A 14,399-nucleotide genomic window follows, 5' to 3' on the forward strand; every position below is an offset into this window, starting at 1 on the left:
AAGCGCGCCTCAGGCCCTCTATACCATGTTTGTTGAGACCTGTAACCAGCATGTGCCAATGATGGCGTGTCAGCATCTTAACTGTAACTTTAAACCATTTAAACACAACAACCTGACCTTTATCTTTAGTTACTAGATTCGACTTGATTGTTGTTTTGAATAAAAGCCTTGTGTGACTTAACCGCTGCATGTATTGCATTCAGTATTTTTAAATTTGATTGAAATAAACACCACATTTACTGTGGAAGTCACACTTTCCTGAATTCTTCCTTTATGTGGTTGAAGACTGGGACCCTGAATTCATAATACAGCTTTGTGACAAGCCATCACTGTTCATTTTGCAGAGGTTTGCCTTGTACTTTTCCAAGGGTTTCTACTGGAATCAGTTAATGCCATGCTTACATTATTTCCCTATTAGCACATGTGAAAAAGAAAAAAAGAAATGAAAAAAGAAGGAAATCAGAGATGATAATTACGTTTAAATTAATCATGGACAGTTGTATTGATATTTACTTAAATCCAGATGAATTAGAGCACAAAATTAAATGGTTACAAAAACAGAGCAGACGTAATGACAGCTTACACAAAACAATGGTCTCAGTGGGCCGCCTCTTAACTAGAACAGAGACAATACAAAGACACAATAAATGTATTGATGAAAATGCCAAACCATTGAGCTGTCGTCGTGTTTTAGTTACATTATGTAAGCATGTTGATATTTATGATCCCCTTTTTTTGTTCATGCCAAAACCAATACCTCCGCTTTCCTTGATTTCCCTAATGTTCTGTTAATAATGCCTCTCAGCATTCTGGTTCTGTCTGTATGAACCAATTACGGCCCATTAAACTGTGGTAAAGGGTGAAATCAGAGGATGGTTAGGCTACTGGTGGCAGCTTTAATTATTAGACAAGTGGTCTGTGACTGAAAGTGGACTCCCATGAAAGGTTGAGAAAATTGGGGCACGTAAGGTGAACATGTGACCCCCCCCACCCCACCCTATCCCTTTGTAACTGCTGCAGAGGTAGTCTCAAGCAAGCAGTGGAGCGCTTCTTCAGAGCTACTGAAAAGAAGGGGGCACAAGATCTGAGAGGGTCTGCTCCCTGGTGGGAAAGAGTGCAGCTATGAATTTAAAAACTGCTGCTGCTGGAGGAAGAACATGTGCTTCGTAGCTCCTCTTTGGCTAAATACAAATACAATGAAAGCAGGTTGGAGAGGAGACCAGAGAAGCACTGGAATAGCAGGTAATATCATCATCTCAGACTGGATGGGATTTCTACTTGATATTTAAACTCAAAGTAATAGAAGTTTTGCTCACAGATGAGGAACTGACATACACCAATGTTTTTAAACTATGCTTATCAGCAGCAACATAAGAATGCAACAATAGAATTTATGTGTTTAGGGCTGCATGGTGGCATAGTGGCCTCACAGCAAGAGGGTCGACTGGAGCAACAGTGGCCAATTCTCTGTGGATTTTGCACGTTCTCAACGTGCATGCGTGGGTTCTCTCTGGGTACTCTGGCTTCTGTTCCTCCCACCATCCAAAGACATGCATGTTAGGTTAATTGGTTACTCTAAATTGCCCATAGGAGTGAGTGTGAGTGGTTGTTTGTCTCTGTGTGGTCCTGAGATGGACTGGTGAGCTGTCCAGGGTGTACCCTGCCTTTCGCCCAAATGACTGCTGGGATAGGCTCCCGCTTCCCTGCGACCCTTCGTCGGTCTAAGCGGTTAGGGTAAAGTATTTATGTGTTTAAATAACTTTGTAACGCCCTAGACTGACAAAAATGTGTTATGTTCTAATATTACACCATTCAGCCTCAGTACAAGAAATTAATTCAAGACAAACATAATAAACAAATAATACTGAAGAAAACCGTCCTGTTACGCAATTATAAATATATATTGCTTCTGTCAGTATAGCTCTATGAAGTGACAATGTTTTGTTTTTTAATGCTACCTATGTCATTGTGACTTGTAAATTTGGCCATAGGATATTTGGGATATTTTATCATGAAGAATAAAAATAAAACAAATTAAAAAAAAGAAAAAGAAAGAAAAGTTTCAACAAAATTTAAGTTAGTCAAATATCCTTTAAACTGGACTGGATTTACTGAAGGAGCATACACGTTGAATTATTAAATGTAATAGTAAGACTGGTGCCTACGTGGAAAAAAATAACACAAAAAACAGAATAAATGTGAAAAACAATTGCATGCACATAGTTTTATTTGACTGATGACTAACTGACAACAACACTGACATTTTCTATGCACCGTTGTTTTGGTAGGGGATGATGCACAACACTGTTTATTCTGATTGTACATCTTGTGTTTCACTGAGGAGCAAAAAGCCAGGCCTTCAACTAATTACTCATCACTGAAACATCATATGCAACATGTTTGCAGGGACTAAGTAATTAAATGTCTGCCAATTACTACAGTGACTAATACCACTGCTGAAAAAAAAAAAATCAGAATCTGGAAGTATAGAGTGATTAAGTACAGCTTGAGCAATATGTCTCTCATAACTCATCAAATTACAACTAAAGGATATTACAAAAACCAGTGCACAGTGGCCTGGTGATTAGTGCTGTGGCCTCACAGCAAGAAGGTTGCTGGTTCAAGCCTCGGGCGGAGGGGGGTTTAAAGGGCGGCCTTTCTGTGGAGTTTGCATGTCGTCCCTGTGTGTGTGGGATATGTCAGGCTACTCCAGCTTCCTCCAACCATTCAATGACATGCATTTCTCTAAATTGTCCCTAGAAATGAGTGTGAGCATGAACAGGGTTTTGTCTCTCCGTGTTGGCCCAGTGATGGACTGGTGACCTGTCAAGGGTGTACTCTGCCTCTCGCCCAATGATTGCAGGGATAGCTCCAGTTTCCCCACGACCCTTCATCAGGCCAAGCGGTTGTGTGAATGAATGAATGAATGAGCATATTGCAAAAGGAAAATGGGAGTTTTAGTTCTGTATTACATTCATGTCACACTTGTTTGCTGAAATAGTTTCTTAAAAAAATCAAACTTACCAAATGTCTCTGCAGCTGGACAATGAAGTACAACAAAAGACAAACGTAGTGTCTAAGCAATATTATAAAAAGAAAAAGTTAAATTTGTGTGATAGTTCCTTTAAATAGTAACCCCTTTAAGGGTAACTTATTCATTTTACAAAATTTAATTCTGTATTTTTTACTTAGGTTGTAAATTTTGTTCATTTTTCAGTCATTATCAAACCATAACATTTTAATTATCAAACAACATTCAGTTTCCAGTTCCACTAGTTGAAGGAGGAACGTTGCAGTTTATTCTGTCCAGCGTTTGAACAGTGACGCTTTTTCTGATGTTACAGGCAGCGCTCTGCTGAAAACATAAATTATCATCATTACAGCACTGTTCACATGAGACGTGTTTCTGGGGGGGGGGCAACTTTGATCTCCAGAACATTTTAGCCTGTTTTGGTTTCCCACCAAGCAAACTTTATCTTATTTCCAAACAAAAAGAAGAAGTTGTTCTAAATTTACATTCCAATCACCATGTAACAGTAATGAATAAATATTGGTGCAGCTGTCAGCGAATGCTTAAGGTTTTAATAATATGTTTTAAAATGAATTTGTTCTATTTGTCCATTGGAAAGTCTTTTGAAGTAAACTAATTAGAGAATTTGCAATTGCTCATCTTTCCTCACATATAAAATGTCTATTTCTGATGATCCAAGCCTTTAGAAATCAAAAATAACAAAAAATAAATGAGTGGAGAAGCAAAAATACAGAAGAAATGCATATAGATAGTTCTGCAGGGGAAGTTCATGGCATAATTAAGAGATGTATATCCAATCAGGAAAGGTTTGGAATTTTAAAGAAATATGGTGCTCATTTGATAATGATTTTGCATAAAGGAAGAGATCAAAGTGATGTTTGGAAACCTGAGCAAAGGAACTGGCATCAACTGGCTGCTGACTCAGTAGGGACAACGACCAAGGTGCAGAGAGAAGTTACCAATGCGATATCGTAAGCTGAACGACTTTGTTTAAAGTTGTGAACAAAATTTCTAAAGTAACCTTTAGAAGAAGAAAGTGTGAAGACATTTAATGCATCTCAGTCATGTCCAGTCTTATCCTATGTCCAGCCAGTGACCTGTCCAGCATGTGCCCTGCCTCTCCCCTGCTAACTGCTGGGGCAGATTCCAGCTTTCCTGCGCTCCGGACTGAGCAATATGTAGCATAAATAAATGATTGATTAAATGAATGAGAAAAAAAATCAGCAGATTCCATAAAAACGACTTACTTTATTAACTTGCACAAAAAGAAATGATTTTGAAGAAATAATAAAATACAACAAAACAAGGAAACCTATATAGTCATTTTTATGATCACTAAGTTACAAGACATTGACTGATTGTGTGTATTATGTGACACTTTGATGTGCTGTCAATCACATCAGGGAAGGCAAGCGTGCCCCTACCTCCTCATTCTGTTGTTAAGCTTGTAACGTCACCACAGGATGACTGAGACTTCATGAACGACGTGCCACACCACTGACTCATGGACATGGATTGCTTGCCAGTAACGATGCATATAACTGCAGAGTGATCATTAACTGTGAAGTGCCAGAAACAGTGCACCTGCAGATAGTTGTCATTCAGCTGTAAACGGCCTGGCTATTTATTAATTATGTGGAAGTCAAATCTATAACGCAAAATCACGTTTCTGTTGTTAAACACATCCTATAAGGTCTTCTAGTCTGGTTCTCTTGGTACAGAAAGATTTTTTATTTGCTATCAAATTTTTCTTTTTCCATTTTATATTTTTATTTTTAGCTTGTATTGTTACTACTGCTGGTTTTGTTGTTTGTACAAAAGAGTTATAGTCTTTTCAACACCCTCACCCTGCCACAATACCACAGTACAGTTCTTGTGACTGTTTGTGCAACTCTTTGAGGCATTTAAAAAAAGACCTTACATTTAACAGGGCAAAACATAAAATAAACGATTTCATGTGGAAAATTACAAGAAAAGTATAATGGTTCTTATATTGAGGAACTTTTAGTTTATACTAAAAGTGAAAATCTTAGCTTTAGATGTGTTGTGCAACTGACCCCAGAATGATGGGAAAGCGAATACTGATGGTTAAAACTGCACTTTTGATGACTAAACTGTGAATAACTGATGTGTAATGTAAGTAGCCAACTCAGGTGATGGAGAGTGTCAGTCTACAACATCATCATACTGAGAGCAAGAACAGTCTGTCAGCAATTACAGCAAAGGATATTAAAGAATAGCTGCGGTGCATAAACCCCTCATTACAAAGATGAATGAACATTTGAGAGTTCAGTGGTGCAAAAACCATAGGCACTCATCCCAAAGGATGTGAAAAACAGCAATATGGTTACATGCCTCTCTCTCCAATATACTTTCAAGTGGATGAGAGCATGTCTGGGGCAGAAAAAGAGGACGGTCTGAGTGCTTGACCCATGCAGTGTCACGATCCTGCTTTGCATATTACAGTGAGAGGTCACAGCAAATGATATGTCACTCTGAATCATCAGGGTTGTCCTATGTTGACAAAAGTTCCATCTTGATTGGGTTGGTCTGTTATAGGACAATGATGCCTCCATCTAATGGACAAGAGCAGACACTTAAGGGCTTAAGGAGTATGAATATGATGTAAATCACTGGCTGTGGCCATCACAGTTACCGTACTCTCAGTCTAAGTACTTATTGGAAATGTTGGACCAACCCATTAGACATTGCTCTTCACTGCCACCATCATCAAGACATCAAATGATGAGCCTTTTTACAAGAATGGTTTTCCACTCAAATCCAAAAACGTGTTGAACAGTTGCCAACATGTACAAAAACTATTCTGGCAACAAGTGATGGGCACCACTTCACTGGGCACCCAAGCTACTCTGCAGATCTTTTTTTTTTTGTTTTTTTGTTTTTTTTTAATTCGGTTAGTCACCACATTATAGATTGTGTTTAATTTGTTTTATGATTAAACTGTTACATATAAGTTAACCTGTGCAACACATTTGCAACAGGAATTGTCCTGCAACACAAATGTTAAAGCAATGGCCGACAGCTCATTATTCAATTCAATTCAATTCAATTCAACTTTATTTATATAGCGTCAAATCACGGCAATGCCATCTCAAGACGCTTTACAGACAGAGGGGGAAACATAATGAAAGCCAATTCATAATAGCTTATGTAAGGAAACCAACAATTATTCATTGAAAAAAAGGAGAGTATTATGTCAGTTTTCCATCACTAAACAGCTTAGACAATTACTATTTGTATTTCATTTTAAGTGGATTCATGTTCAAAGCCATGATGCTCGCTACGATAAATAGCTGTTAAAATGTCAGGATGTGTTTCTTACTTGAGGGGAATGGTAATTCTGTGTTTCACCCTTTAAGACCAAGTTAATGGCAGGTCAGATAAGTTTCACTGCATAAATCATGCTTGCCTTCTACTCACTTTTCAGTTCTTGGTAAATCCTTATGACTATTACCAAGTCTTGTTTTGTTTGAGGAGAAAGTACTAGACTTGGTAATAATGTATTTTTTTTTTTTGTTTTTTTTTTTGCTTTATTAGTCAAATAACTTCAAACATCTTTGACTTTTACTTCAAGTAAAAATGTAGTTTCTGGCACGCCCCACTAGAGGAAGATGCTATTCAAGCAAATGTTCTAACTAGTGTGAAAACAAATTATCTATGACATACCCTTTCAATATTTAAAGAATAAACAGTACTGTCATTTCAAATGTCTTCAGAGAACACAGTACCTGCAATGTTGCATCAAATATTAGGACCCTGATGACTCTATGCTGCACCGACCTCGGTCCTTTAATTACTTTCCCATTTGTTGGCGCTACCCAAGGCTTTGTTTATTGTGGTCCACTTCATTACTGTCATGAGGCCAGTTTGGTTGCTATGGTGTGACCATTACTTCACGTTCTTTGAATTTTAATTATCTCTTGCCATTTGATTTGTGCTGAGGACATTACTAGGCTGCACAAATATCATTTTGTGTCACTCTTAGGATGTCACCCCTGAAAGTCATTCATCTAATCATCTCTGCTTGGGTGTTGTTTGATGGCATAGGAAAATGGGAAATCGTGAGCATTTTATTGCCAAACTGTTTTTTATGCATGAGCTAAATTATTACAGAGAGCACAGCCTTCTATTAGAGCGTCCGTATGGTTACATACAAAGTAGACCATTGTGCTCGTCACAATACATATGCACAAGGGACAAGTTCAGCCTTTTCACAAAAAAAAATTAAAAACATACATGAATTAAATAATCTAAACTAAAAAAAAATAGCAAAGCAAGTTGGCCCATTCAAGTCTATTTGATCATATAAATGGAAGCATAATTTCACTCCAACCACATTAACTGGCTGCAAATCCAAAATAAAAAGATTTGATTTTTTACAATTCCAGTGTAAATAACATTCATTGATTCTTTCATTTTCTTAACTGTAAAGTCCGATTAAGGGTGGCTGGGAAGCTGGTGCTTATGCAATCACTGGGTGAGAGTCAGGGCTTGGACTGGTCGCCAGTCCATCACAGGGATGCAAATAACATGTTTACATGAATTTTAAAATACAAATTTTGGAAACTGACATATTTCTAATGACATTTTCTTAGTATTTGCACAAGTTACTGTTAATAGTCCCAGCACTTAAAACCCTTTCATCAAGTTCCACAAACCTACTCTGCACAAACACACCAATGCACAAATGCAAAGGCATAAAATTGAGTTCAAACTTAGCATATGTTTGTATAAAATTCTTATTCATTCAAATTATGGGAATCTAATCCGATAACCTGAGACAACCTGAAATAGAGTGAAGCTTATTTAAAGGAGAAATCGGTTACTGAAATTTCAATTGTTACCCTGCTTTGACGGTAACTATATGGAACAGATCATTTGTAAATATAATTGTTTTGTCTTTGCTTTTAAAAAAAAAAAAAACTCCTTCAGCAATTTTTCAGGAAAAATATTTTACATACGACAATCACCCCCAGCTGAAATAAGGGATTATAAATTGTTTTCATCAAAATAACTCAAAGTATCTCATTGTCTTCCCAAGATTACATAGTTCTACACTGATAAAAAAAACACCAGAAAAAAAAGATGGATGCAAGATATATTGCTACGCATCACAGATTTACTGAGGTAACCATGTCGTTACCAAAGTTGTAAGCCTACACCAGGGTTGGGAAGGTTTTATTTGTACTGATTATCCATGTTAAATATAGTCTCATTGGTGTAGGAAGCTCTGCCTGTTAAATAAATCAAAATCTCCATCTACTTAATACTGCATGCAGTGTTTTATACCTTTACATTTCCTTTCTTCATAAATGAAAACAAATTTCCGGCAGTGAGTATTTGTTTTGATAGATCACGTAGAGTTTCCCTCAGATGTTGTATTGCATTCCTTCATTGTTACTTCCAGAAAATATCGACTGAACTCGCAATAAATGTCAATCTATGTGTTCAGCTGAGCCTCTATGGACATGAAGACCAGATACATTTCCACATGATGTGCGAGGACACATTGTGTTGTCAGAAAACGTTAGTGTGATTAAAATCTACAAGCAGCTACTAATTTATACAGCAATGTGGCTGCACTGTATGTATAATCCAAAGCTTTCTGCAGTCCTTTTAATTGTGGTCCAAAACACTCATAAATACTTGATGTTGTGGGGATCCCACCACATATCACTGCTTCCAAGAGAAGTCTGCTGAGGTAACAGACATCAAAGATGGTGTCAAGACAATGTGTCAAATATGTTTCAAGAAATGCCTGAAAGGGAATATTTGAAAGTGTATAAAGGTGGAGCTGTTTGATCTGTACAGAAAAAAAAACAGGTCAAAATATAGCAGAGCTGGCTTACTGTTACAGCCTCCCAACTCTCAACCAGAGGTGGACAGTCATATCTCATGGGGCTAATGTCAATGCAATCTTGTGTTCTACCTAAGTACCAATTGATTTCTGCAATGACACACAGCCATGCGCCACTTATACACAGACTGAGAAACCAATTGAATTTATTAAAAGCAAATACTTCTTTACTAAGCCCACATATGTGCAAAGACTTGCAAAAAAGGCAATGCAAAACAAATCGGAATCTTGTGTTTCTCGCAAAGTCGAAATGCAAATGCCGTGCGAGCAGTCAATACAAAACGTTTGGTATGCGAGGTAAAACAAAGGGAGTCCATGTGAGATTCCAGCTGGAGACCAAAAGCTGCTGCTATAAAACATGAAAAATTGACATTGCTCCTATTTCAGTGATTCTCATTCCTCAAGGCAACTTTATCAGGTCAACCAATGAAGGTTGCACTAAACATATGAAATGGATTTTCTCACGCACCACTGATGAGATGATAGGGAATCAAGAAAAGTGAGCCACCACACTATGAAAACTAGACAGGTGAAACCGCGATTCATTTTTCCATGGCAGATGTACTTCGCAGTATATCTCATTACTGTGACACTATTGCAAAAAATAGATAATACAAAATTGGATTTCACAAATGATAAGTAGATAGTTTGCATCTCTGACCTCTAAAACCGAAACAGATATGACAGATGCTTCACAAAACAATTATGTCATAATGGTTTGAAGTGCTACCTACATAAACAAAACAACCCACAAAATGTCATTATTCCAAAACAAAGCAGGGGTTTTCTTAGGGTACATCCAAAAAAAAGTCCTCTGCATAGCTTTTACAAAAATCTGCCAAGTCAGGTTTAATTTTAATCACTATAACGCATAGCAAGATAATACTGCACTTAATTACAGCAGGATTATAAAAGAATAGCTAACTGTGCTCTGTTTATTTGATAATTGACATGTTGGCAGCACAAGAGGAAGACGATGGGGATACATGTAGGTTGAGCATTTTATCTGCTTAGTAGAGATGAATCACTCAGTGGAATCATAACCACAAATCCGTACAAACAGCAAAATAATGTCAAGCTGTCCTTGTAGGTACATAGTTTTTGCCCTTCTTACAAAATAAAAACTACTTTCAGAACCTTGACTGAAATAAGAAAAAAAAACGAAAGATAAAAAAAAAAAAGAAAAAAAATCTGAAAAACAATAACTGAAGGACAAATTACAAGGCGTTTTCTTTTTAAAGTGAGTTCATAATGGCAAACAAGAAAACTACTGACTGAGGTGGAAGCTCTGGAAAGGCGGCGTGATGACTATGTAAAGTCCCCCAGAACATTGTCTTCTTCTTTTACAGCATTTTAAGATTAGCTGCTTATATCCCATGTTTCCCAAAGGCAAAATAGGCAGCTATGGCGTTCCAAATCTGTTTAGAAACAGGCACAGGCTTCCTTTTGCTTCCCTGGGTAGAAAGTAAATAAAAGGTTCTCAGCGTTACAGCAAAGGCGTCACCTTTACCTGGAAAACCCTCTGCCTCGAACAACAAATAGGCTTCTGAGCATGTTTTTATTTATTTATTTATTTGTTTTTCCCTCTGAGTTTAGAAACAACTCATCTAATAAAACACTGATTATATCTGTGTGGTCTGGTAATTACTTTTCATGACTTTCCCCCTCAAGTGGTAGCATACAATCTGTGCTGACCTGCCAAATTACTATACGTAATGCCTCCCTCTCCAATTAGAACCTCGAAGAGTGATGATGGCATATGCTGTTTAAAAAAAAAAGCTTTAGAGACAAAAGCTAGTTGATTAACAGTTACACATGAGAACTTACTTGCATCAGTTAATTTATATTTCAACATATAAATGAACAATGTGTTTCCATGCTTGTATGAAAATACAGAAAAGGGTGTACGTATGAATAATATGCTGACAACTAAATTCTAGAGGTTAACACACCAGTACAGACCCAGCTTATATGACTCATCCATCATCACTGAACCTCTTGTTTTTACTAATATTTTGGATATTAGGCAATAGTCTTGGATTTCCTTACTAATCTACTGTAACTCTGGAGGCAAAATCAAACATTGCATGCCCCCCTTTTGTGTTTAGCATAACGCCAGGATAATCTTGGTATTGGTCTGTTTGGTTTAATTCTTCAACAAAAAGCTGCCTTCATAGCTATTGTTCTCTCCCTGCATGCTTTCCTCTGAAACTGCGTCCTCTTAATTCAAAAAGATGACAACAATATTCAAGTGCTTGAGGAAATGGGGAGAAAATGAAAAGCCAAGTTTATAATGCATGTCTTCTTCTCTCTATGGAATAGTCAAGCCCGGAATTTCTTCTCACGGCTCTCATTAAGGCAGTGGTGTCAGGCACTGGCAGGGACTGGGGAGGATTTTATCAATGATATAATTAATCATTAAAACTTCCCATCCCCACATATTTCTTTCTTACTCATTCTTCTTGCCCATCACTTTTCCTTCAGCTCTTTTTTTCCCCCCTTCAAAAGCAGATAATCCAGATAAGTACATATACAGGAACAGAAACAAGCACCTGCTCTTTTTAAAGCACTGCAACACAAGTAGCCTTGTCCTTTCTCTCAGTTCTCTTCACTTCAACTTGCTCTCTCTCAGACCAGCAGGCAGCAAAAGTCCCAAAAAACAATGTCGCCGCTATTCAGGAGGCATCGGAGGAGGAAAATTCAGTGAATTACCACCACAAGAGGACTGTCGCTCAGCCTGCCGCGAAGTGAGAAAGATAATAGCCTAGTTGAACAGATAAGCCCTTCCTTCCTCCTTTTAAGTCTTTCAGTATCCAACATGCTTCGCGCAGAGAGCCTCTGCCAGGATGAATTAAGGCTTCAGGATCTGGCAGGACTGAGCAGACCTTCAGATTAGTAATCCAAGATTGGCTGAGGCATGCTCTGAACCTATTCCCGCTTTTGTTTCAGAGTCAATATCAGGGTAAAATTGAAAGAAAAACACACTCTTATTTGTCTCTTACCTGGTGTTGAGGCTCAAAGCTGGGCAGAGAAGCAGTAAGCAAATAGCTTGGATGAATTTCATAGCTGTCTCACACTCCCGTTCCTTCTCCCTTCTCAGATGCTTTTTGCCTTTCCCCTGTGTCTCTCTCCCTGCTCTCTAGCTCTCCCACTGGCTGCTTGGGTTTTTTAGCGCACTCTCTCTCTCTCTCTCTCACACACACACATACACACACACACCCAGACACACAAGCAGCGAGGCAGACAGATGCAACACAGTGGCTCGGCGAGAGGGAGGATCTCTGGCTTTAAATAACACAGGGACACGGACTGACTTGGTAATGGAAAAGAGCGGGTGGGGCTGAAATGAAGAGGGGGAGATGTGGGAGTGATATGATGTCAGCGCCCATGCTGCTTCAGCTATTGGTGAAAGGCATTCTTTTTTTTTCTTTTTTTTTTTGCCATTGTTTTGTGTTGGTCCATTCATTTCCACTGTGCCTCTTGCGTTCTGATAAGTGGAGATGCAGCAAGAAAAGAAAGAGAAGATTAATTGTAAGAGTAAGTCACCTCAAGAAAAACAGCCAGATAATAGTTCAGTGATGGCAAAGTCAAAGCTCAGAGCAGGCACAGATTTGATTTTTTATTGCTAAAACTCTCATATATGGCTGTGTATGAACAGTAAAATCACTTTAATTCTTCTTCTTCTTCTTCAAAAAAAAAAAGCAACATGAAATACAATTTTGAGCATGCAGTTTTATATGCTTTTTTCTTATCTAAACTTAGTGTGTTTTTTTCTGCTGTGCACCATAGCAAATGGCATTCAATAAAAAAATGAAGCAATTAAGTTAAAATTAAAAAGAAGATGAGCAGAAAAAAAACAAAGAGTTGGACTGGTTGTGATTAAAAAAATAATAAATCGCTCAAGCAAGCATGAAGAACTGCGTGATTGAAATAACTATAACAACATTAAATAAATTAAAAGCATTACATATTAAGTATCATATACTGCAGTACATATTTTCACACAGTATGTTGACATTTAGCAAATTGTTCAAATTATATCAATTCAATTTATTAATAGATAAAATGCTATAATTCATTCATTCATTCATTTTCCGAACCGCTTAATCCAATTCAGGGTCGCGGGGAAGCTGGAGCCTATCCCAGCTGGCTTTGAGGGACAGGCAAGGTACACTCTGGACAGCTCACCAGTCCATCGCAAAAAATGCTATAATCTTTTATAAAATTTTAAAAAATGAAAAAAGAAAAAAACATGACTGCCACTGTTGTCTTAAGGGGCTCATTTATCTGTTCCATCATCATCATCATCATCATCATCCTCATAATCAAAAGACACTGCAGTATCGTCCCATACAATAGTTATACCAACTACTATGTTGCATAGAAATTTTTCATGGGAAACACACATTTTTGCCTAGTTTCACATGGTGTACCACCCAAGTGAGGCATTGAAACCTTGTTAGTTTGGCATTAACAACAGAGTCTTATCATCTGACCTTACTTGGGAAATAAATGAGCAAATGCTCAACCAGTACATTGTTCAATGTTTTATATCCCAATTAAATCCAGCATCTAATTACAACTGCTTATTTTTCCCATTAGAACTTGTAAATTCTGATGTCCAATTTATCATGAACTCAACAGAATTAAAAGTAGCCTATAGGCAACAGTTGTCGACACAGAGAAATAGAGCTGTACTGAAGCTCTGGGGTTACACAGCCAGTTCATGATGAAGAAAATGCATGCTATTTAAATGGTGTGTAAAGAATCCGCTGGTCAGCAAATAATTGCCTTCAGCATCTATACCATGAAACCGTGCTTTTACCTAGGTTAATGTAGCATCTGATGAAAACCTGACAATCAAAAAGTTTAGGTTCTCTTTGGTGGGGACAAACTTTACCTAAAGACCTTCATGAAGATGAAACCTTTTCCAGAGAGGGGTGCATGGGGTCAGTGCGCCATGCAATACCTCAGAGAGGCTCCATTATGCTATTTCTAGTTTTCTGAGCTTCCTACAGTGTTATAGTGTTGAATACTTATCATATGAGCGGCGCCGGTTATTTTTTATCATCTAAACGCATGTTTGAATTTTCCAGCACTCTATGTTTGGTTACCATGGTAACAGTAACGATTGATTTTAGTGTTTTCTACTTCGAAATTTTAGTGACGTCCCAGAGGAAAAACTCTGTGATTGGTCATCTTCTCTAGGTTGTGCATATTTACGAGAAGAAAGCCACGCCCACCTTCACTGCTCAGTATGACTACTCCTAGCAGCTGACCAATCAGACGCAGCCTGCAGGGCATAGGGCGGAACCTTTTCTGTTCGCTTCTTTCTGGCAGAGGCGGATCCGAGAGGATCGATACATAATGAATGAAGGGGTTTTGTGAGAAATGCTTGATTATTTCTTGCCCTTCTTGACCTACATATTAAAATCAATTTGACTGAAATGTGCATAATAGAGCCACTTTAAACCCTGTCGTTACACGGCT

The 14,399-nt window shown here is 37.9% G+C and overlaps 1 protein-coding gene across 1 annotated transcript in view; it reads right to left on the reverse strand.

Annotated features, from left to right (window-relative positions):
- The window catches only part of luzp2 (leucine zipper protein 2), a gene marked incomplete at both ends in the record, with an annotated part of 154,761 nt that extends 142,788 nt beyond the window's left edge, over positions 1-11,973 (reverse strand). Inside the window, one exon of the mRNA XM_079245056.1 lies at positions 11,912-11,973. Coding sequence (XP_079101182.1) covers positions 11,912-11,973 — 62 coding nt within the window. The remainder of the gene's footprint in view (positions 1-11,911) is intronic.
- Between the last annotated feature and the right edge of the window lie 2,426 nt (positions 11,974-14,399).

This window comes from Telmatherina bonti (genome assembly GCF_933228915.1).
Source record: "Telmatherina bonti genome assembly, chromosome: 1".
NCBI classification, from domain to species: domain Eukaryota; kingdom Metazoa; phylum Chordata; class Actinopteri; order Atheriniformes; family Telmatherinidae; genus Telmatherina; species Telmatherina bonti.